General features: G+C 41.2%; 1 protein-coding gene across 2 annotated transcripts in view; it reads left to right on the forward strand.

The window, feature by feature from the left end:
• ranbp10 (RAN binding protein 10) overlaps positions 1-13,542 on the forward strand; it is a 35,701-nt gene extending 22,159 nt beyond the window's left edge. Inside the window, exons 4-15 of one of the 2 annotated variants that reach the window (XM_030731334.1) lie at positions 6,122-6,289; positions 6,409-6,431; positions 7,675-7,859; positions 8,180-8,292; positions 8,462-8,570; positions 8,699-8,847; positions 8,954-9,164; positions 9,740-9,879; positions 10,043-10,191; positions 11,263-11,374; positions 12,419-12,560; positions 12,865-13,542. In XM_030731334.1, coding sequence (XP_030587194.1) covers positions 6,122-6,289; positions 6,409-6,431; positions 7,675-7,859; positions 8,180-8,292; positions 8,462-8,570; positions 8,699-8,847; positions 8,954-9,164; positions 9,740-9,879; positions 10,043-10,191; positions 11,263-11,374; positions 12,419-12,549 — 1,490 coding nt within the window. In that variant the 3' untranslated portion in view covers positions 12,550-12,560; positions 12,865-13,542. Of the gene's footprint in view, positions 1-6,121; positions 6,290-6,408; positions 6,432-7,674; positions 7,860-8,179; positions 8,293-8,461; positions 8,571-8,698; positions 8,848-8,953; positions 9,165-9,739; positions 9,880-10,039; positions 10,192-11,262; positions 11,375-12,418; positions 12,561-12,864 lie in introns of both variants that reach the window. The other variant, XM_030731333.1, reaches the window with a different exon arrangement.
• Positions 13,543-23,283: the final 9,741 nt, after the last annotated feature.

A 23,283-nucleotide genomic window follows, 5' to 3' on the forward strand; every position in this document is an offset into this window, starting at 1 on the left:
TACTGTTGATTGCCTTAACTCGGACTAACTCGGCGTGTTTGTGTGCCAGTGTGTGTTTGTCCCAAACTCTGCAGATTTATCTGTGTGTGTCCTGGACTTGACTGATTGCATCTCTGAGTGTTTATGTTTGTTCCCACTCATCCGTGCATCTGTGCACACTTTCACAGCATGCTGCACATGTTCTGTGTGTGCTAGTGAAGGTTATAATGTTCTGTTTGTGCTGGGAGTGTAACTGTATGGTGATTGTGGAGGCAGCAGTTTATACAGAGATGTGTTTCTGTTATTTAGCTTGTCATGGAGACAATATTAGATGCTGCAGTTATTATAATGCAGTACAACAGAATCCACAAACTGCAGCATCCAAAATGATCAAATGGCTAAATTAACACTTGTTTGACAAATACTGAATAGGACAGCCTTAATGAAGGGAGGATTTATTGCAAGATTGCTGCATTTGACTATTCTGGTTTTTGCTTGGCATGGCTAAAAACTTTCAAATCAGAGCTGTGGTGAAAGTGGAAGTTTTGCATTCAGAAATCCTCCTTGAGTGAAAGTTCAGAAGTGTTATATAAGGTACCCTGTGAGGTGGAATTACCATCATAAATCATGAGATTTAAAAAAAAAATGCTTTGAAAGCTGTGGTTTTAAAATTGCTATTCTGAATAGCACACTTTCCTGGTTTCATTTATCCTGTTAAAACGCTGTCTGATGGGGTGACCCAGTGGTTGACCGTTTACCACTTTCTAAAAAAATCCTCTCAGCAACAGACTCGTTGCCCAACCTTTGCTGGATGTCACTTTCCTGCTCTTCTTCACCACTTTTCTAGTCTGTCTCTACTGTATCTCTTTAATGAAAGGCAAAATGCTAAAAAAAATGTCTTTTAAAAAAACCTGTCAGATGTACCAGAGTTCAAAGCTGGAACTGAAGATTGCAGATTCTGTGAAAAGTGAGTTGAAAGAGCAAATATTTCACGCTCGTAAAGTTTCACATCTTTGAAGATGAATCTTTAGAGCACTGCAAATATTCAAAAAAAAAAAATTTAACCAAAGCCAGAGGAAAAACTTGAGCATTATAATAAATATATTGTTTTGTTAATTGTTTTAATTTACTCACACATTATAGATTTTTTTTTTTTTAAGGAAAATGCACTGATTTCTCAAATAAGGTAACACATTCTTCTTGCCTTTATTGTCATGGACCGGTTATTCTGTGATAACATTGATAACACTGTACTCATTCTGCAGAAAAAGTGCACCATGGACTGTAATTAATAGACACCATTCAGCCACAGCATTAAAACCAATATTTTGTGGGTCCTCCTTGTGTCCTAAAAGCAGCTCTGGCCTGGCATGGCTCTATAGATCACAGCTGTGGATGGTTAATTGTTTTAAAATCTGAAACCCCACAACGTGAGGTAAATGTTACTCATGTAAAGCACAAACTCGGTTCTAAAAAAAGTTGGGCCACTTTGTAAAATGTAAATAAAAATATGGTTTGCAAATCTTATAAACCCATATTGTATTCATAATAGAACATAGAAGCTATATAAAATGTTTAAACTGAGAAAACATACCATTTAAACAAAAATATGAAGTAAAATACATCTCAAAAAAGTAGGGACAGGGTGATGTTTCCCACTGTGTGGCATCCCCTCTTCTGTAAACGTCTGGGAACTGAGGAGAGCAGCTGCTGGACTTTTGGGAGAGGAATGTTGTCCCATTCTGGTCTGATTTAGGATTCTAGCTGCTCTTCTTTGTTGTAATTTTCATTTCATGATGTGCCAAACGTTTTCAGTTGGTGAAAGGTCTGGACTGCAGGCAGGCTAGTTCAGCACCAGGACTCTTCTACTGCGCAGCAACGCTGTCGTAATGGATGTATGCCGTTTAGCATTGTCTTACTGAAATATGCAAAGACTACCCTGAAAACAACATCATCTGGTTGGGAGAATATGTTGCTCTTAAACTCGTATATACCTTTCAGCATTGATGGTGCCTTTCCAGATTTTCAAGCTGCCAATTCCATAGACACTAATGCACCCCCCACACCATCAGAGATGCAGGCTTTGAACTGAGCACTGATAAAATGCCTGACAGTGAACCTCTGCCCATCTTTACTTCTCTCTGAGATGCTCTTTTAATACCCAATCATGTTACTGACAATGTTACCACTTAACCTAATTAGTTCCTCCAGCTGTTTCTTTTTAGTGCCGCTTACTTTTTCAGCCTTTTATTCCACCCATCCCAACTTATTTGAGAGATGTTGCTGCCATCATATTCAAAATGAGCTGAAATTTTTCATGAAATAATAAAATGTTTAAACATTCAATATGTTTTCTATTTTCTGTAATGAATACAAATGAAGTTATGAGATTTGCGAATCATTGCATTCTGTTTTTATTTACATTTCACGCAGCGTCCCAACTTTTTTTTTTTGGAGGGGGGTTATACATGAAAAATATAATATGTAATAAAGTACAGTCCTTGTGTATGTGTTTGTGTGTGTCTGTGTCCTGTCATAGTACAATATTCTCCACTGCTGACCTCTGTGCCTGATCCTGCTGTGGAGGTCTGCCCATTTCATTAGCATGTTGGAGCAGTGAGCCTGGCTTTAGAGGCAATATCCCTGTCAGCAGATTAATCTAATACCTCCACATACACACACGCGCACATTCTTACACACAAGTGTATATATACACATATGCACAAAAGAACACATGGAGAGACCGAGGACAATATGTGCTCAAGTTGAAAGAAAGAAATATCCCAATGCACAGATCAAAATACAAACACGCACATCCAGCTGAGCTCAATACTCCATGACATGCTCAGAGATACACATATGTGCATACAAGTACACATCTAATATCTCGGCCCACCCACGACCTAGTTTCCCTAACCCTGCTTTGGTTTTTTTTGGCAATGACATACAGGCTGCAATTGAGGAGAAACACCAACAGAGCAGAAGCTGAACACTGTCCTTTCCAGGGTGCTTAGTTCAGAATGAAGAATTCATGCAAAACTTAAGGCTTCATTCACTTAAAGCCAAGGTCTGATTTTTGTCAGGTTTAGTGATTTTTCCCTGTGCTGTAGAGGAATACTCCTCATTGTGTTGAAATCGCAATGATATGATGACTTCAGATCCAGTCTGTGTGATTTACTAGACATTCGTCAGCTGGTATGAATTCACTGCACCAAAGAGGCTATGATCGATGCAGTCTGAGACTGCATTTTAGCTTTGGAGAAGATACAAGAATCCCTAACAGATCAATACTGGTATCATTTTATTTGTCTTAGACAAGCAGGATAATATACACGTCATCCTGTGTGGTTGCTCTACATCCTCTTAAAAAGTGGTATATAAATCTACGAATGTTATTTGAGGTCAGTACCTATGGTGGCTGCATCTTGCAGTCAGTAGCGCTCCATGTTGTGTCATACAAGCTGTCTGTAGACATACTTTGTTTCCAATATTAGTGATTATTTGATCTTAAGATCAATTTTTGCCAGATTTCCCTTGTGAGCCAAACAGAGTGACTGTGACCCTGCACGTACACTACCACTCTGGAATGCTTTTAACTATTAATGGAATCATTCGTTGTATGTCATTTAGCATTTTTAATGCAGTATTTACATGAATGCACTGAAGCCCATTATCAGCAGATTGTGTTAACTAGTGCAAGTTTAGCATCTTATAATTTCTATTTGAATGGTTAGCGCAGCTGAGAACTGCTGTGCTGATAGAAGAGGCGCAATGGCCAGTTGAGCATCGACAGCATCAGCCATTGTATGGTCAATTATAGTCTTAAAGTGCCCCTCAAAAGATCTTTTATCTGAAACTCATCAAAGTAATCTAAGAAAGGAAGTTGCCAAAAATGTAATACAACAGTACGCACTATCCTCTTCACAAACCAGCACAATCTGGTTCTTACAGCAGCCGTAAAGCATTCATTTCTCAAACTAGACACCCTGATATCCGTGTCTTCATGCTGGGAATATGCCACTTCTCTTTCTGTTGAATTTAGAGACAGGTTGTGCTATTCGTGAATAAAGTAGAACACACCAGTGTATGAAATCTTCAGGTTTTCTTGGGCTATTTCCTACAAAGAAAATATCCTAAAACATGAACATGTCTGATGGATTTTAAACAAAATGTGCTTTTTGTTAGGAGCATTTTAAGACTGTAACCAGACTCAAATGATAGTTTTAGCACGATTAACTCGCACTAGGTTTATTAAAGGAAAAAAACTAACTCTTCAAACTGACCCCAAACTTTATTTTAGCAATAAAGTACAGGAATTTTGTTGGTAGTGTGAGATCCGCTGTGAGTTAGAGATAAACGGGAAACTTTTTTAACAGGGGAGCTGTAAAGAGACAGGAGCTAAATGGAGCATTTCAGAACAATGCAAGTCATAAAGCGTGTGCTTTAATGCTAGTAGTAGATATTCTTCTACACAACTGTCATGCGGGAGGTTGTTTTAGGAAAAGCAAGTGTTTGAAAATGAGAAAATAACCGGATGATATATGGGCAGAGGTAACACTGATACTAACCTATGAAATACCCAAGAAGCCTGAGGTGCTTTAGCTAATACAGGAAGCTACACATGAGGATTGAGGAAAGCTACCTTGTTAAACACTGTCTTAATTGCACCAAAGGAGGGAGTCATGAGCAAACTGGGAGGAACTGTCTGGACATTATTGATGAGATGTATGATATGGAAAGACACAGAAAAGTGGACTCCCTAGAAAATCCATTGCAATGGCACTTTAAAAACTATAATATAGTGAGATTTTAAGTTTTAACAATAGGCTTCACGGACACTTTTTAGTGTTTCTAATGTAATATTTTTCAAAAGCAGCAAATTATAAGTTAAAAAATTTAAAATCCTCTTATGTGGTCAATAACAATGCATCTCAACAACTAGTAACATTTGGTTTAAACAGTCACGTATTCAATATCTGACTCAGGAAGAACTTTTTCATGCTGTCATCTGACACCATTATTTCTAGTGCTAGCAAAACTGCTCATTTTAGCCTCAGCTGTCCTGTAAATGCTAATTAGCAAATGTTAGCATTCTAATGCACAAACCTAAGATGATAAATGTGCTCATGCACACAGCCATAACTGTTGATGAAGTGTCACAAGCACATATTGCTTAATCCAAAGGGCACTCAAGTCCAAATGAATCAGTTAATTTGAATTTAACCAACTGGTCTTTTTTTCATTGGAAACATTATGTCACAGTGGCAAAATAAGAGTGAAAGACTTGAGCTGCATCACTTTCTTGGTCCTTGCTCATCGTACTGCGAATAGTCAGGCCTGTCTTCCCCATCCCTAGGACTCGAGTAGATGCCTTTTCTCGGGTGTTTCTTGATATTTTATTAGCAGATTACTTGGGATCTACTTATGCATGGACCAAAAAGCAGTTACGACCAGCCTTATTGACTGATATGAGCATATAAGATGGCATTTACTGATGTGTTTAAAACATTGTGAGGTGAAAGATGTCTTTGTTTCTTTGACACAAAGGTGGATAAATGTCTTCAAAAATAAAAGGACTCAAACATATAAGTTCTCACTCAGCTGTAGTAAGAAACTACCAGTGACTCACCTTTTGTTGCATAAACATGCATCACTGCCAGCAGAAACAAGAAATTAGTTTATGTAATAAGTACATCATGAGATCCCCTTCTCTTTCCCTGGTGCCCTTTACTCTTCTGGTCCAGCCTTTGTGCTGCTGTTCCTGTTGGCAGTGACTCACCACTTTCTTTACACAAAGTCCTCCTGCCGGCCATGCGGGCAGACGGCCTGCAGCCTCAGAGAGTGTGAGTTTTTATGAGACGCCCTGCAAGCAGCGGCAGTCAGATGGGAAAATTTGAGTTGCATAAGTCAATGAGTAACCATCTTCCTTCCTTCAGCAGTGACCTCAAGCAGCGCAGTTCACCTCACTTCAGCTGCTTATAGTTTTCATACTGGGCTGCTCCCACTTTGTGCGTGCAGCAGTAAGACCGAACAGGATGCAACATGTGTTTGTCACTGAGGTTTTGATTACTGACACGTTTTTTTTTCACATGGGGTCAAGTATGAGATGCAAGAACTAATCCTAATCCTTGTCCTATTTTAGGATGGGACAAGCACTCATACGGTTACCATGGAGACGACGGCCACTCCTTCTGCTCCTCCGGGACGGGCCAGCCGTACGGGCCAACATTCACCACGGGTGATGTAATTGGATGCTGCGTCAACCTCATTAACAACACTTGCTTTTACACCAAAAATGGCATCAGTTTAGGTTGGTGGACATGTTAAGATCATTTAATTTTAAACTGATTGATACACTATCATTTAGCATCAACTGGAACCAACAGGTGTGTACTTAACTCTAACTGGATTTGTCTTTCTGTTCATTAGGTGTTGCCTTTACGGACCTCCCCGTAAGTATATCTATGTTTTCTAATCATCTTCTAGTGCTTTCCTTTTATTAATAGACCCAGTTTTAGTCACCTCAGTTTTGATTCTGTGTAAGTGATATTGACTACGCAGCTGCCCGTCTAGTTGCAGTTTATTTTGGCATCTGGGGTTGGAAATGCTTTTTTTCCTTTTGGGTCCAGTGGCTGCTGTAACTGGAACTTTTTTTTTTTCTTTTTTTTTACTGGCCAGATCGATTTTAAGAATAGACTACAATCTCCACAGTTCAACATAGTGTCAGTAAACACACAAACCAAAGAGCCTTCACGCAGGTCCTGGTGTTTCATATCCTGTTAGTGGTTTTTGCAAAAACCAACAAACAGCTGTTTGTCCAGTGACTTTTATCTATTAATGAAACTTATTAGCTGTAACCCGAGGCACTCCATAACAAAATCACCCCAAAATCTAGATTGCTTTGATCTTAGATTGTAATATTTTAGAGATTTGTGGTCCTCCACCGTCATGCTAGCCTGGGGCCATCAACACTGGACATCTCCTCATGTTCCTGGGTGGTCTACAGGATCACATGGCTGTGCATGAACAGCTGGATCAGCAAGCAGTGCCTCCTGTATACGTCATAGTTTGGGACAATGTGAACTTTGACCGTGACACGATGGTGCAGACTGAATCTGTGTCCTACAGTGCTGAGCTTTTCATGTGATTTTTATTTTTATTTTTTTGTCTACCTTCAGCAGTCATGTCACTCCAACTATGGCAGTGTTTCACTGTACACACTTGAGATAAACATTTTCTGTTGCCTACAAGCCCTGGATGCTGTGTCTTAAATGATCTGATGTAGTGTGTAACAGATGGTCTTTGAATATATTTTTCACTTGCTGTGTGTGAGATCTGCCCACAGTGTCTGGTTTTGCACGCATGTAACTGATTTTTGCAGTGATGGTTTCATTTTGACAAGAAAGTTTGGGGTTTGGGGAAATTAGAGTTTTTGGATTTGTGTTTAAGGTTTTGGGAAAATGGTTGGTGGACTCAGGAAATGTGTTTTAGTAATTCAGAAATACTGTAATATGATCAGCCACAATTGTAAGATATTGCTGAAAGTAAGGCAAAACATAAGTCCCCCTTAAGGCTTTGTTTTTTTTTAAGTGATGCAACTTTGCAGTGTAACAATTTGTTTAATAATGTGTAAATACTGATGTTGCTCAGTCCCAGATTAGTTCTGTTTACCCAGATATTTTACATTTTTACCAGCCCAACCTGTACCCCACTGTGGGGCTTCAGACCCCCGGTGAGATTGTAGACGCCAACTTTGGCCAGCAGCCATTTGTCTTCGACATCGAGGACTACATGAGCGAATGGCGGGCCAAGATCCACGGCATGATCGCTCGCTTTCCCATAGGCGAGCGGCTGGGGGAGTGGCAGGCCGTCCTACAGAAGTAAGATTCAGAACCAGTCACTCCAACACTTTGGCGCACACACATCAGTATGCAAAGCTGAAGAAATGACAGTATGCGGCAAACTTGTGTGGGATGGTGGTATAAAAGAATATTAGCATACCTAGAGTCGAGGCGGCCCAGGGGATGAAAACATAATGCTGTGTAATGCTTCCTTTTAAGAGCGCTTGACTCTCTGGAATATTTCCTTTAAACATTGATTATGTTATAAAAATCTTAAAGTTTTTGAAGCGGAAACAGAAGGAAGAAAATGTTTTCAGTGGGATTAACGGTTAACTTAATTTTTTCTTTTTTTAACCTAGTATGGTGTCCAGCTATCTGGTGCACCATGGGTACTGTGCCACTGCAACAGCCTTCGCCAGAGCCACAGAAACCATGATACAAGAGGACCAGACATCTATAAAGAACAGGCAGAGTGAGTGCACAAAGCAGTGTGTGCTCAAAGGGAATCATTAGATTTCTCTCTGTTATATTATAAGGTGTGGGGTGTTAGTTGTCACTGGCCTCTTTCAAATGTTTGTTTTGAAAGCTTGAATTCTCCCATTGAGTATATTGTAAAAACCGTCCTGCTTTTTTTCTAACAGGAATACAGAAGCTAGTGCTGGCGGGACGTGTCGGCGAAGCCATAGAAGCGACTCAGCAGCTTTATCCCAGCCTGTTAGAACGCAACCCTAATCTACTATTCATGTTGAAGTAAGTTTGCTGTTTGGATTAGGATCAAACGCAAGCGTGAATTTGCCATCTTCACCACAGTTTGCTTGACGCTTAAATAGATCATTTTCCAGTGAATACCAGTAACACCAGTGTGAACTGGCCTCCAGGTGTCGTCAGTTTGTGGAGATGGTGAACGGCACAGACAGCGAGGTTCGCTGTTTGACCATTCGCTCCCCAAAGTCCCAGGACAGTTACCCCGGCTCGCCCTGCCTCAGCCCCCACCACGGAGCCAGCAACACACACCTGCACACTGGAGGTACATCTCACACACACACACACACACACACATGAGCCAGAAAGCTGCAACCAAGAGTATTGTTTTTTTGTTCTTTCCCTTTATTTACTCCCTTACTCACCACCAGGTTCAGACAGCCCCACCTGCAGTAACGGGGTCACTCCCCCCAACAAGTCAAAGAGCCACAGCAGCAGCGGCAGCGTCAAATACCCCAGCGCGTCCTCCTCCGCCTCCTCCTCCACCTCCTCCTCCCCTTCTTCTATCAACTACTCCGAGTCCAACTCCTCTGACTCCACCAAGAGCCAGCCGCACAGTGCCAACAGCACCCAGGAAACCAGGTACAAAGCCCTGACAGCAGAGTGTGCACTGTTCAGCATGCCTACGATAACTCATCTGGTTTCACTTCAACTCGATAATTCAGGGATACCAGTCTAGTTGTGAGCTTTCTTACATAAAGGTCAGAGCACTTTAAGTGCTTTGATTTGAAAAACATGATATTAATTTAAGCCCATTTAAATCCAAGAAGGAAAGCTAGAATGTGACTTATCAGCATCACGGCTCTGTCATTAAGAAACAGGAAGATTGGATTGCAACTACAGCTGTGTATTCCATTAAATTAACTTGTTGCTGGGGCACCCAACAGCTTGCTCGTTAAGCCTGTCATCAAACCTTAAAAAAGTTCATGTGCTACTTAAACGAAGCATGTTTGTAAGACAATGAGAGCCTTACTGTTTCAGCTGCAACCTGATAAACAGCCCGAGAGCAAGAACAAATATAAAAGCATAATCCAAACCATTAGGTAGAGGCTTACTTGCCTGTGTGTGTGTGTGTGTGTGTGTGTGTGTGTGTGTGTGTGTGTGTGTGTGTGTGTGTGTGTGTGTGTGTGTGTGTGTGTGTGTGTGTGTGTGAGCAGTGACAGTGAGATGGAGATTGAAGCAGAGCACTACACCAACGGGGTTGTTGAGGGCTCCTCAGCGCGGATCATGAACGGGACCTACAAACATGAAGAGATCCTTCAGCCAGACGACAACAGCATTGGCAATGGGGTCACAGGTACACAAAGAACACACACACGCCCTCCAACAACTTATATTGCTGAAAATGTCTTGTTCTTTCCCTGCTTCTAACCCTTATTTTTCCCCTTTCTTCATTCTTACATCCACCTTGCTGCAGGATGTTTTCACAGTGTGTGTTTGTGTGTGTGTTTCTCCAGCAGGTGAGGTTTGCAGTCACAGCAGGCAGCTTTGTGGTGGGAACCAAGCAGCCACAGAGAGGATGATCCAGTTTGGACGGGAGCTGCAGGCACTCAACGAACAGCTGTGTCGGGAGTACGGCAAGAATGCCACGCACAAGAAGATGTTGCAGGTACACACACACACATTTAACTGCACATGGGCTCGAGCTCAACAAACAGCTACGGTGCCAAACGACAGGTGTGATGCAAGGAGTGGGCTGAGGAGATTTGTTTCCGCTGGCACCAGTTAAAGTCCTGGCTAAAGTGTTCTGTGCACGCTGCAGGAATTGGATCGACTTCTGAGTTAGGATGTGCTGTTGTAAAGCAGATAAAGTCACGGGTAGTTTCCAGTGAATCAGTCAGACTTTATTTTTATGGCTCTTCATATACATCTGTGCAGTTTAAAGTGTTTTTGCAGGTGACTGATAAGAGTTTAAGTGTAAACAGAAATAAAATGTGAAAAAGTAATATTTTAATCAATTAAAAACTCAGACAAGCAACATTAATTAAAAACAATGGGTACAAAAAGAAAGCCAGAGTAAACATTTATCCCTGTGAAATCTCTTAGTTGTTTTTTCAGGTTTTCCAGTGTCATCAGAATTTTGTTCTGATATCATAATTGCTAAACCTTCATCACAACAAAAGATGAAAAGAGGGGTATTTATATGTTCCGATGACTTGCTGTGGTGTGCTTTTGTAATTCCACTTTTTGGCCACCAGGGGGCAGACATGCAGCCCTGACGTATGCATAGTAGATTGCTAAATACCCTCTGAGACACTCAGCAGACAGCAACATTATCATGTCAGTATCCTCATTAAAGTAGCTATTATTAGCTTGTATTATTTATATTATGTTAGCTTATCCACCACTTTGGACAAAAAGTTAGATTTTATTCAAAACAATGAATGAAGAGCCTGAAAATCTGTGCAAAATGTCACAGATATATATATATATATATATATATATATATATATATATATATCCCTCTGTCCCTGTTTGTATGGCTGTAGCTGAACTGTAAAAACAGCAGCATCTAACAGGCACAATAATGTCTCAATTCTTCATTTTTGTTAATGAATGTTAATGAATAATCTGTAGCTCTAGGGCCATCAAGGAAATCCCAAACTGGAGAGCGTTCTGCACCGCAGGGATTCAGTTGTGTTGTGTTCACAAAGGCCTCTGTGTTTGTGTGTCTGTGTAGGATGCATTCAGCCTGCTAGCGTACTCAGACCCCTGGAACTGCCCCGTGGGCCAGCAGTTAGACCCTACGCAGAGAGAATCGCTCTGCTCTGCCCTTAACAGCGCCATACTGGGTAAAGAGCAAAACACAAACATATTCTTTGGGTTACATTCATACATGCAGAACTGTGCAAAGGGTTTTGGGAAGAAAAGAAAAATGTGAAATTAAAATAGTAATGCATTTTTTGTACAGCTGACCTCAGTTTTTCAAGGTGTTTTAGCAGGTTAAACGTTTCTTGAGATTCTCTGAGAGCGTACGACTGTTTCAGGGTCTTCTTCCCTGTAACAGTGACACGATCAGAGCTCAGGAGGGCCCAGTGGTGGTATTTAGATCCCCAAGTACTTTACTCATTCCACATGGTAAAAGTACAAAATATTACTCAGGTACGAGTATACGAGTATAGCAAAACCTCCAAATTCTAAATAAAAACATTAATGATTAAAAGAAAAATTGTGTGATTTTAACATTTCAGAAGCTTCAATCGTGTAATTTTCGCCTCTCCTACTTCAGGGAAATACAGTTTAAAACAAGAATAAGGTTTTTTGCTTTCTCTCTTTTCCTTCTGATTTTTATTGGATGATGTGGTTTTGTCACTGCGGGTGCAGAAAAACAGAGAACTAGTAGAAGAAAACCAGCATCTAGTGAATGAAAAGTGCATGTGGTGATATTTTTCTGTTAAACGACGTTTACACTGTGACTGAACCCGACTTTTGCTAAGCTATTATAGTATCAGAGGACCCAGAAAGCCCGCACTTTGCCCCCTTATTGTTCACTTACTCAAGGCCTCTAGCCATAGGTAGTAAATTTAGCAAAAATATATGTATATTTTTTATATCAACAAATCCCGGCATTACATATCCTGGACATCCAAAACTTCATGTTTTGAGAGAATGGTAAGCTGACTTTTCCCCGGGGTAGACAAAGATACACTAATGTGTCTGACACCAGAAAAAAATGTTGTCTTTTACAAACACTGAAAAGGTCTAAAATCATGTCTGACACCAACCAAGACAATTACTGCGAGCTTAAACACTGTTTGGCTCCCTTAAGCCAAGCAGAAAAGAGCAAGAATATTTGATCACTTCCTGTCTGATGCTTTGTGTCTTTTCTGCTTCAGAGTCCCAAAATCTGCCTAAACAGCCCCCGCTGATGCTAGCCCTCGGTCAGGCCACGGAGTGCGTTCAGCTCATGGCCCGAGTCCGGTCCGGTTCCTGCTCCTTCGCCAGAGTAGACAACTTTTTGCACTAGCCCAGGTCCAGGTGTGTAACTTCACGTTCAACAGTACTGTAATGGTGTGAGGTCTGACAGGGACTGATGCTTAAACCGAACACGCTGTGAATGTTACTCAAAGTTAAGGTTGACGTGGAAATTGGCATGTTTGTGGCAAAGGAGGGGTAACGCTGAGCGGATGGAGGACGACCTTCTTCTCCATCCATCGTTGTCTTTAATTACAGCTAACGTGCGTGCATGCCTCAAATGAAAAGCATCTGGATAAAAATGCAGTCCCACTGTATTTATATCAATCACGCTGCATTCGTTTCATCACCTGACATCTCTCCACAGGTTAATGTTAAGTAGCACTGAGAGAAGACATGTCCAGCAGGTAGTTGTCATGGCAACGGAGGAAGGAGCGTGACGTGCGGTTGGTGTGTTTGGCCGCCCGTCAGACCGAGCCAGCAGCACAGACAGAGGGGGCAGAGGAGAGAGAGAGAGAGAGAGGGGAAAGAAAGGTTCCTTTTAATTTAGTATTATAAAATAAAGAAATGTGTGACACTATTTAAAGATAATTATTATTCTGTTCATCTAGCCTTTTATTTTATTTTTTTTAGTTCTTTTGTGTCAGTTTGTTGTGCTCATCCTGGAACAAACACAGTGTAATTCCCCCTTCCTGATTCTTCCTTCTGTTTTAACGGGTGGATTTCGATTCCCTGCCGTCAGTATTGTTGTTCTCATTCACCATATCACAAACCACAAAACCCACCAGCTGGTTTTTCCACAGTTTTTTTTTTTCTTTCAATAAGATATGCAGTTAAAAAAAAAAAAAAAGCACTTCATGTTTTTGAAATACAGGCCTCATATCTCCCATTTTATTCCAGAATGTCAGAAAACAAAATTTATTGGACAAAACCTTCCAAAGTCATAGTTGCTGTGATATTTCTAAGAATAAAATTGTGTGCGCTAACAGTTTATGAGCCAAAGAACAGGAGACTTCCTGGAAACTTTACCCATGGAAAAAAAAAAGCATAATGGCCCTCTGTAGCTGCGAACGCTGCCGAGAGACGGCGCGATGGCAAGTGGAATATCAGAGGTGTCGGAGCCTCGATTTTAAAGTAACAACCACAGTGTCAACCAATCAGTGATGTGGTTGCAAGTAGCAGAGCTCAGCCGAAGCTGCACCTACAGCACCCACCTTCAGGACCAAGTCTTACAATTATAATGGCCACCTTGATGCCAGTATTGAGGATATCAGCATCAACCTCAGCCTAACAAGCGCAGTGTGTGTGCGCGTGTGTGCGCGTCTAACAGTCGAGTCGCTCCCTTGAGATTTCATTACTGCAGTCCTTGAGCAGAAGAAAATGGATGGTTGGATCCTCCACAGCCTGACCTGCTGTGTGCACGTGCTTTCAGATAAAAAGGCAAACCACTTTCCAAACACATATGTGCAGATTTTTAGGGTGCACTTTGTGATAATTCATTTTGATTTGAAACAATGTTTAAAGATTGTGAAAACCAGTTCTGGTTGCTGGGAGAAGTTTCTCTTTTTTTTTTGCCTTACACGGAGCCCTTTACTACTTTAAGGCCATAATCCCAGTGTTCTTTTCAATCTGTACAATAACATGATGGTAAACATAAGGTCTTTTAATCCTTCAGGTTAGCTGCTGGCCACTATGAGATTTACACACAAGTAAACACAGTGCTCAGGTCTGCTACTTCCTGTTTTGGTGTCAGATCATACCTGCCAACACTCCCATTTCTCTCATACTTCATGCAAGCATTCATAAGCCCTATCTACACACACAGTCTACATACTACATACAGTCTCACCCAATATGAAGACAGATTCAAGGGTGTGTGTGTGTGCACAGCTCCCTGTAGAAGCAGGCAAAGGATGCTGGAGGAAGCTCCTTATCTCATCCATCTTTAACTTGGATGATGCAAACTTCCATTAAGTTAGAAAGACATTCACAAATGTGAACTTCCCAAATCAATAATTCATAAGTGAAGTGTTGTTGAAACAAATAAACGCACTCTTTCAGTCTGCAGTAAGGTAAGAAGTATAGTAGGGCAACACGCCATGATGGTGTCAGTGTCACTCAGTACCTGGCATCAACAAATCTCCTAGTTTTTGAAAGCTAAATGTTGGCAGGTATGAGTCAGATCAGTACAAACAGAAGTACCAAATACTGCTTCCATTTCTCACTCGGCTTAATATTAAAGGAAATTAATAAGATGTCATGATTTGAAATTACTCAGTTTTACAAAGTCAGTTCACAGTTTTCATGGCAGCTTCAGTGCCCTCTGACCCTTCTCCACAGCAGACACTTCAGGTTATCGTAATAAAAACGCAGACGTTTGATAGACCTGAGCCATCGTTAAAACTCGCTTCAAAGTGACTTTTCTTGTGACGACTAAAAATACCTGCTGGGGCCTGTTAGGCACAACTAATGTCATCAAGTAAGTTATATTTACAGGTAGCTTTCTAGCTAGTAAAAATTAGCTGAAGCACTAACTAGCTGTACCTTACCAGCTACATATTAAAGAGGTCATCTTCATTTTGTCAGATAATAAGCTTCCTACTTAGATTGAAACTATGTAACTAAAACACGAACTAACTCACTAACTGGTGGCTGATTCTTTTGAATCAGCCGATGATTTGCTGCTCCTCATAAACACACTGTACAGTAACGAGGCCACACCTGGCTCGCTCAGCTGCTTTGTAAGCTTACGTGGCCGCTTAGTATGAAAAGTTATTTCTAAAAAAAAAAAAAAAAAAAATGTTTCTCAAACGTTTGCAAAAAATGAGCAAAAAGCACAGCCGCTGTGTTCCTTTACCGGACAAACAGGAGGTAACTGATCGGTGGGCCTGGGTGGCGTTCTGTCGTTTACACTTTAATGGCTCTTTATTGGCTTCTTTTTTTTGGTTACACAGTAGCCAAATCAGCATATTGAACCCTAAACGGAATCATTGATTTTTCTGAACTAACTTTCAGTATTTGGAAAAAGTAAAACTGAAATTTTGAAGTGATTTCACAGGAACAAACTTGTACCTCAGGTTGCTACTGTTTCCACATCAAATATGGCAGCCATCCGGCCACAATAGAACAACGTTGCCTGTTAATTATTACTTTCAGAATAACTTATGATTAGCTCTGTACAGTACGCTCGCACTGGGGCTGATTTCACTCTATTTTTAATGTTGTTCATTTCATTTTTTTTAAAAAGTTTTTTGTCATTTTATTTTACCGACATTATAAAATTCCACCGGATGATTCAGCAGTTGTGCGTTTCAAAAGCAAAGACCCTCATTTTGTTTGGTTTTTTTGTCACATCTAAAGCTTTAATGTTAACTCCCACACCAGTCACACGTGCCATTATTTGGTTTTAATGACAAGCTCGTTTTGCTCTGTAAACAGATAAAATTGTGTGGCTGGCGACAAGTTGTCTCTGATTTGTCGTGACTGGGCAAACAGCGTGCGGCTCCACCCTGAAGTGTGTGTTTCTAATTCATAAGAGAATTTCTGTGTGGGGTATGTGGCCAAACCTTTTTAGCTGGTGTTGTTTTCTTTTTTCTAAACACCTTCTGCTAATATAGGAAGTATTCTAATAACTACACATGCACACACATTCACAACATCTGCCACTACAGCTGTAAAGGACTTCTGTTACACACTATTGAAGCAAAAACCTCTGTTACACACCTGTAGGGGAGGAAAAAAAGATCTCGCTGCTGTCCTTTTGTTTTGGGGGGGTGCCTGGGCTGCATCACAGTGCTGTTACCCCCCCCTCCCAACCCCTGCACAGACACACAAACTGACGTGTTCAGTGACCGTTAGAAGGAAAGGAGGCGTAAGCGGTTGCAGGAACAGGCCCGCGGCCGCCGACTGCTCCCCGAGAGGCCGCAGAAACTGATTCGGGCAGCGCAGACGAGCTGTGCACAGTAGATTTCTATCATGATTTTGGTTTCAGATTTTGACTTTTGAGTTTTAGGGGAAAATAAAAATGTTTAAAAAAATGTGAAATGAGTTACCCTCTACTTAGCATGACTTGTAAAACCTTTAAAATGATATTTAAAAAAAAGGAAAAATGATAATTAAAAAAAAATATGTACTGGAACTATGTTAAAAAAAGAAATATGTTTTCTGTTTAATTTTGACAGAATTATTTTTATTAAAATACATCCATAAGCATATGATTGGTGTCCTGTTTTCATTTGGTGTGATTTTTTTTTTTCTCAGTATTTCAGACCATTTATGAGTGAGAGGTAATGAGAGCTGTTTTCTTTAATTTCACATCTTTTACATTGTAATACAAACTTGAAGACATCAAAACTATGAAAAACACAAAAATATAGACAACTGCTGCATCACTAGTTACACCTGTTCATCTGCACCTTATATCCAATCAGCCAATCACGTGGCAGCACCTCAGTGCATTTAGGCGTGATCAAGAGGACCTGCTGAAGTTCAAACTGAGTATCAGAATATGGAAGAAAATTAAGTGACTGAACATGGCACAGCTGTTGGTGCCAGACAGGCTGGTCTGAGCATTTCAGAAACTGCTCATCTACTGGGATTTTCCCTCACAACCATCTCTAGTGTTTATAGAGAATGATCTGAGAAAGAGAAAATATCTCTGGGTGGAAATGCCAGAGGTCCAGACTGCTTCAAGCTGATAGAAAGACAGCTGTAACTCAGCCACTTGTTGTCATCAAGGTATGCAGAAGAGCATCTGGACTCGCATGTTAAAACCTTGAGGAAGATGGGCCACAGCAGCAGAAGACCACACCAGGGGCCGCTCCTGTATCAGGCTGCAATTTGCACGGGCTCCCCAAAACTGGACAACAGAAGATGGGAAAGACATTCAGATGGTAGGGTCAGAATTTGGCATCAGCATAAAAGCATGGATCCGTCCTGCATTGTATAAATATAATCTAATCCCCCCATGTAATGGGATGGGGGATGTTTTCTTGGCACACTTTGGGCCCTTTTGTCCCAAGTGAACATCATAAAAGTGCCACAGCCTACCTGAGTATTGTTGCTGATCATGTCCATCCCATTATGACCACAGTGTGCCAGCTATCATGACAGTGGTGGAGCAGGAGATTCGTGTCATGGATGTGCAGCTGAACTGTTAAAAAAGGAAGGCAGTTCTGAAGGCAAAAGGAACACGTACCTAATAAAGTGGCTGGTGAATGTATATAATTAATGTATATATTTAAGAGAAAGTTCATGCCAAAAAGCAGTATACATATTTTCTGTCTGACCGGATGTAGCTCATGACAAGGTTTTAATTAATGAATATTATTTTTGCCATTTTGAGTTCTTTTTTTTTTAAAAACAATGAAGAGAGGCAGAAAAGTGGGGTGAGAGAGATGTGGGGAAGCAAAGGGCTGCACCAGAGCCGTGTGGCGTACATGGTCACCTGCTCACCCACTGAGCCACCCCAGCCGCTTTTGCACAACCAGTTTCCTCTTTGCTGTTTTACCTTATTTTGAACTGACTTTGAAAAGTAGCTAAAATTGAGTGTAAATTGCATATTTATGTTCATTTTGACAGCAAATTAAAGGAGCTATTCAGTTCAATTAACAAGGCAAAGTCAGGCCTTGAGTAATCTGGCCCAGCTACACTGTACACTACACTACACAGCTGCACTGTGACAGGGATTTTCAGTGATTTGTTAAAAAGGCTGCATGTGCACCACATATTGAAAAGGCTACAAGGATTCAATCAAGGCTAAACAACATTAACCCGATGCAGATGGTATCTCTTGTGGTGTCGTGTGTTTTATGAAAGAGGAGCCAATCGTGCTCAAAGTGTGGTCAGTCTGTGCTGTTTGAGATCTGTATTGTAGCTACATCCCTGTGAATGACCTTGTGGAGATACATTTTTCTCAGCGGATATTCAAATCTTTGATTTCATCCTAGATTTCCTCAAGAAACTACATTTCCATATGAAGCTATTCATCATTCCTCATCTATATTTATCTAAGGATCTGCAAAATCAGTGTGTCAACCAGGATTTCCACAGACATTGTGCATCTTTCTTTAGAACCTGTTGCTTCAGATGCAAAGGAACTTGTTGCCCCTCTCAAAGGAGGCACACTGACCTCAGCAGCAGTGACCTCTGGTGACTCCACAGCTCAGAGAGTGAGTCTGGATCATCTTACAGTGTAGGTAATCTGACTTCATTTCATACACTGGTAATGTCCTTTTGTAATTTCCCTGATTACAGCATAAATGTGAATATATGCTGTAGACTTCACACACAGCTATATCGCCCTCTCTTCTCCTCACAGTTGGGCATTTATCCATAAAGGGGTGGGGGGGGGGGGGGGGGTAATGTGTTGCCAGAGCTTGGTGCGTGTTAGAAATCTCGCAGCTGAGTTCTGGACATACTTGGAGCCTGTTCAGGGCTTTGCTGGGGATCCCATACAGGTTTTCACTGCAGTAGTCCAGCCGAGTGGTGACAAAGGCATGGAAGAGGGTCTTTGCTACAGAGTCAGTGAGCGATGGTCAAAGTTGAGGAAAAAGCTGTTCTGGTGACAGATTTTAAATGAAAGTGTGGAGTCCAGAATGACACCCAGGTTGTGAACGTCTGGGAATGATGAGATGGTTCAACTGTCTATGTCAATGAGTAGAGCTTCAATCATCCAGAATAGGGCCTTGGGGGCTACAATCAAGAACTCTGTTTTATTACTGTTGAGCTTGAATAAGTTAGTGATATCCATGTTTTCATTTCATGCAGACAGTTGACAAGTGATTGTGGAGGTAAGTGGGTGGAGAGTTTGGTACTGAGATAAAGTTGTGTGCATAAGAATGGAAGCAGAGACCATGGTGGTGGAGATGGTGAAGAGAAGGGGTCCAAGCACAGAGCCTTGAGGCACACTGTGGCTAACTGAGGCAGCGATGAAGCGGGAGGCTCCCATGGTGACAAAGCGTATTCAGTTGGAAAGCAGGACTAAAACCAGGAGAGTGCTGTACCAGTGAGGCCAAGATAGACATTACATATGAGAGAGGGATGGTGTGAGGATGGAGTCAAAGGCTCCCGAAAGCTCCAGGAGGGTGAGGATGCTGATGTGAGAGTCAGGGGCAATGAGAAGATTGTTAGTTATTTTGATGAGAGCAGTTTCAGTGGGTTTGAAACCAGATTTGAAGGGTTCATAGAGCTCATGGTTGGACATATGTTGATGAAGATGGGTGGCTACTTCGCTATCCATGATTTTGCTGAGTTAAGGAAGGTTGGAGATCGTTCTGCAGTTGTTAAGGTCATCAGGGTTTAGGCCTGGCTTCTTGAGGATGGGAGTCACTTGGGCAGTTCTGAAGCTGGAGGGTACCACTCTTCCAGGAAAGAGGTGATGATGTCAACTATAAGGGGTCATAGAGCAGGTAGATATGCCTCGACCAATATTGTCTGCATGGGGCCCAAGGTGCAGGTGGAGGCACCATCATAATATTGCTTCTCCTGGGTGTACCATAATGCATACAAGCATATGATTAAAGATTGAGTCTGTGGTTCCAAACAAGCTGTAAGTGTTTAATATATTACAGTGTGTTACTGTATTTAAGGAGAATATCTCTGAATGCACGGAGAAAGGGTGTAAGCTTTGAAATAGCGCCTGAGTTTGGGGAAAAATTTTCAGCCTATTTAAAACATTACACTGAATATTATTCAAAGTTACAGCTCAGTAAGATCTACTGGAGCCCATTTTCACCTATGTGTAAAAAATGTGAGTCAGAGGATGGATTTATGTAACGTCTTCTGGTGATTCCCCATGAAGTGTGGAAGCTCTGGGAACAGTTATTCCAGTGGTTCAGAGAAACACTTGGAAAGCGATACGGAGTTCCTCTGCCTTCAGCTACCATATGAGAGTCAGCTACCGTACGGCCATGGCCCTGAAGGGTTATTCTGAGGAAAATGTTCATCCCCTCCATGTATAACAAATGAATGGCTCATGGTTTCCTTTGTAAACTTGGAGGAGATTCAGTAAATCGTCATTCTACACTTGCAAACATTTGAGGACCCTGAATTATGTTTGGGGTTGGGGTCCCTTTGGTCCCTTTTGGTGATTCTGCTTGGTTTCCTATAGTTCAACACTGCATTTATGTTAAATCTGTGGCGGCACATGCAGTATGTAGATATTTGGGTCACATGGTTTTACAGTCACTGGACAGCAGAGGGCACAAGAAGGCTGGGGAATGCGTCTAACATTTTTAGATCTGCATTTAAAAAAAAACGTTTTTTTTTACTTATTACTACTTATTTTCATGCTGTATACTTTTAAAATAAAGAGGCAAACAGTTTTGGGTTAGGCAGCTGGTTTTATGTCCTGCAAACTAATATAAGTTTTAACCCTTAAAATACTCATTTGTCCTAAACCATGATGTTCACATAAACCTTATAAAAAAGATCCCTCAAGACTATTGATCATAACTGGATCATAACCCTCAACAAGAAGCCAGGCATGATCGGTCAGTATGAGCTGTAACTGTAGCTCAGATGATTAAAATATAGTCAATATAATGTCTTCCATTATGTGGCCGTTATTAAATGGGGTGTTTAATAAAAATATCTTTTTTTTATGATCATCTAGTTTTGCTCTGACCTATAAGGTCTCACACCTGAGGGATGAAACCTACCTGTCGTGTTGTTCCTGCTCAACTTAATCCACGTTTCTCATAACACGAGCCAGCCTGTCTGTCCTGAAGCTGGAGAGCCAGAAAAATAGATGCACTGCTGGGTCTCAAAATATTCAACTAAGCTTTAAAGCCAAATTGAACTTTGATTTGCACTATTTTCTATCCTATTTAAGCATCACATTTTGGTCTTGTTTGAGTCAGATTATGCTGTGATGAGGCTTTGAAATCTGCAAGAATTGAATACAATTTTGTTAATTTTTTTTGGCTGTTAGGTCAAGGCTGGTTAAGGAGTGGGTGCATTTGCGTCCCTCTTGTAAAGAGTAGTGTGTCCTTGTAGCAGAATAGAATGGAAATATGTAAACAAGTGTAAATTTTGCTTTGGTACACTTCACCTTTCTAACCCCACTGATCCATTTGGCTGCAGGTTTTATATGCAAAATTTGTTGGAAATCTGTACAAAGTGATGCACAAAACAACACGTAATGAATAGCAGAAACAAAGTGAAATGAGTACCGAGTGTCGTGAATGGGATTTTGCCAGCCTTGAAGCTGCCTGGGGGGAAATAAAAAAGGTCTAAATGGCGGATGCTGAGGGTTTAAAAAACAAGCAGTAAACAATAAATGCCTCATCAGAGCACTCCCACGTGTGCGGCTCTCAGAAGCCCCCTAGAAGTACGACTCCTGGTCGACTGACACAGAAATGCGTGTTGGTCATCCGGGGGTCAGTGGTTCAAACACACGCTTGAAAATCTCACTCGCGGCGCTGTTAAATCCCCTTTCTTGTGCAGACCGAGAGCTGAGCCTGTAATTATGAGCGAGGTGAGAGTGGTTCGGCTGTTTCTGGCTGCGCTGCTGCCCGTGAATTTCCAGCATCATATATTAGACCCCCCCAGAGGCCTGCAGGCATCCTCACAACACCGCGTGACCTCTGGCCTTCAGGATGAAGACACGTTAGTCACCATGGCAACATGCTATGGCGTTCTCAGAGGGGGTGTAAATATCACAACACCCACTCTTATTGCCCAGTCCCTGTAATGCATATTCATAGTCACATGGAAGTCATTAAGGATGTGTTTTATTAGTCCGTCCGTCCATCCATCCATCCATCCATCCATCCATCCATCCATCCATCCATCCATCCATCCATCTTTTTTGGCTTGACTAAATAGTAATTACTCTGAGGCCAGTCGAAGGATGCAGCCCCCGCCTGCTCTCAGCTAGATTGTAATGGGTTCATAAGTACTGCTGATTGAATTGATTGCCACAGTTGGAGTCTGGCTGAGATGTACAATGGGGTGGAATATGCAGAGCGCGGCACATTAATCAGCTCACACCAAAGGGCTCCAGGCGCTCATTTTATTTCAGGTACAGGTGAAAATGTATACATGGCGGTACAAATCATGCAGAGCACAGAAACACGACTTTTCTCCTGATCCGCAAACGGGCGGGAAACAGTTTAATATCACGAGGAAAGTTTTTACCTGAACATTTGATTTTCTTTTAAATGTGCAGCTTTTATTCTCAACAAGGAAAACAAAGACACAAGTTCAGGGACTGTAAATGATTACATTACTTACCTTAAAGGAAAACAGGTGGAGATTTGAGGGGCTCGACACCTGGAGAGCAGGTTTTGAAGTTAACGTCATTGAAATATAAATTCCCCAAATTCAGTCAGTATCCACAACCGTGAGCCAAAGTGAATCATTTTTGGCTTTATCAATAAGAGACGTGGGGAAGAATATTAAAACAGCACAGGACTGCATCAAGAGGAAATGTAAAAAACAAAGACTGAAAATTTTACAGACTTCAAATGAAAATTTTAGATTAGAAATTAGCTGCTGGCCTAAAACACCTGTTCTAAAAATTCTCACCTGCAGCTCAACTTAAACAGCACTACACCAGTTTGGAGCAGTAGGAGATTCTCAAATACTTATGTTTATGGTTACATTTCAGAAGAAAATGTAACCAGTGGCCTGTTTAATATGAAGAAATCCACCGGCATCGATCCCAGTGCTGCGCTGCATAATCCAACCTTAAAAGTTAAACCTAAATGTGAGGAAAATGGTGACAGGTTCGAGCTACAGAGATTTCTTCAAAATTGAAAACAGTTTGACAAAAGCGGTACAG

Source organism: Archocentrus centrarchus, chromosome 6, assembly GCF_007364275.1.
Source record: "Archocentrus centrarchus isolate MPI-CPG fArcCen1 chromosome 6, fArcCen1, whole genome shotgun sequence".
Classification (NCBI taxonomy): Eukaryota; Metazoa; Chordata; class Actinopteri; order Cichliformes; family Cichlidae; genus Archocentrus; species Archocentrus centrarchus.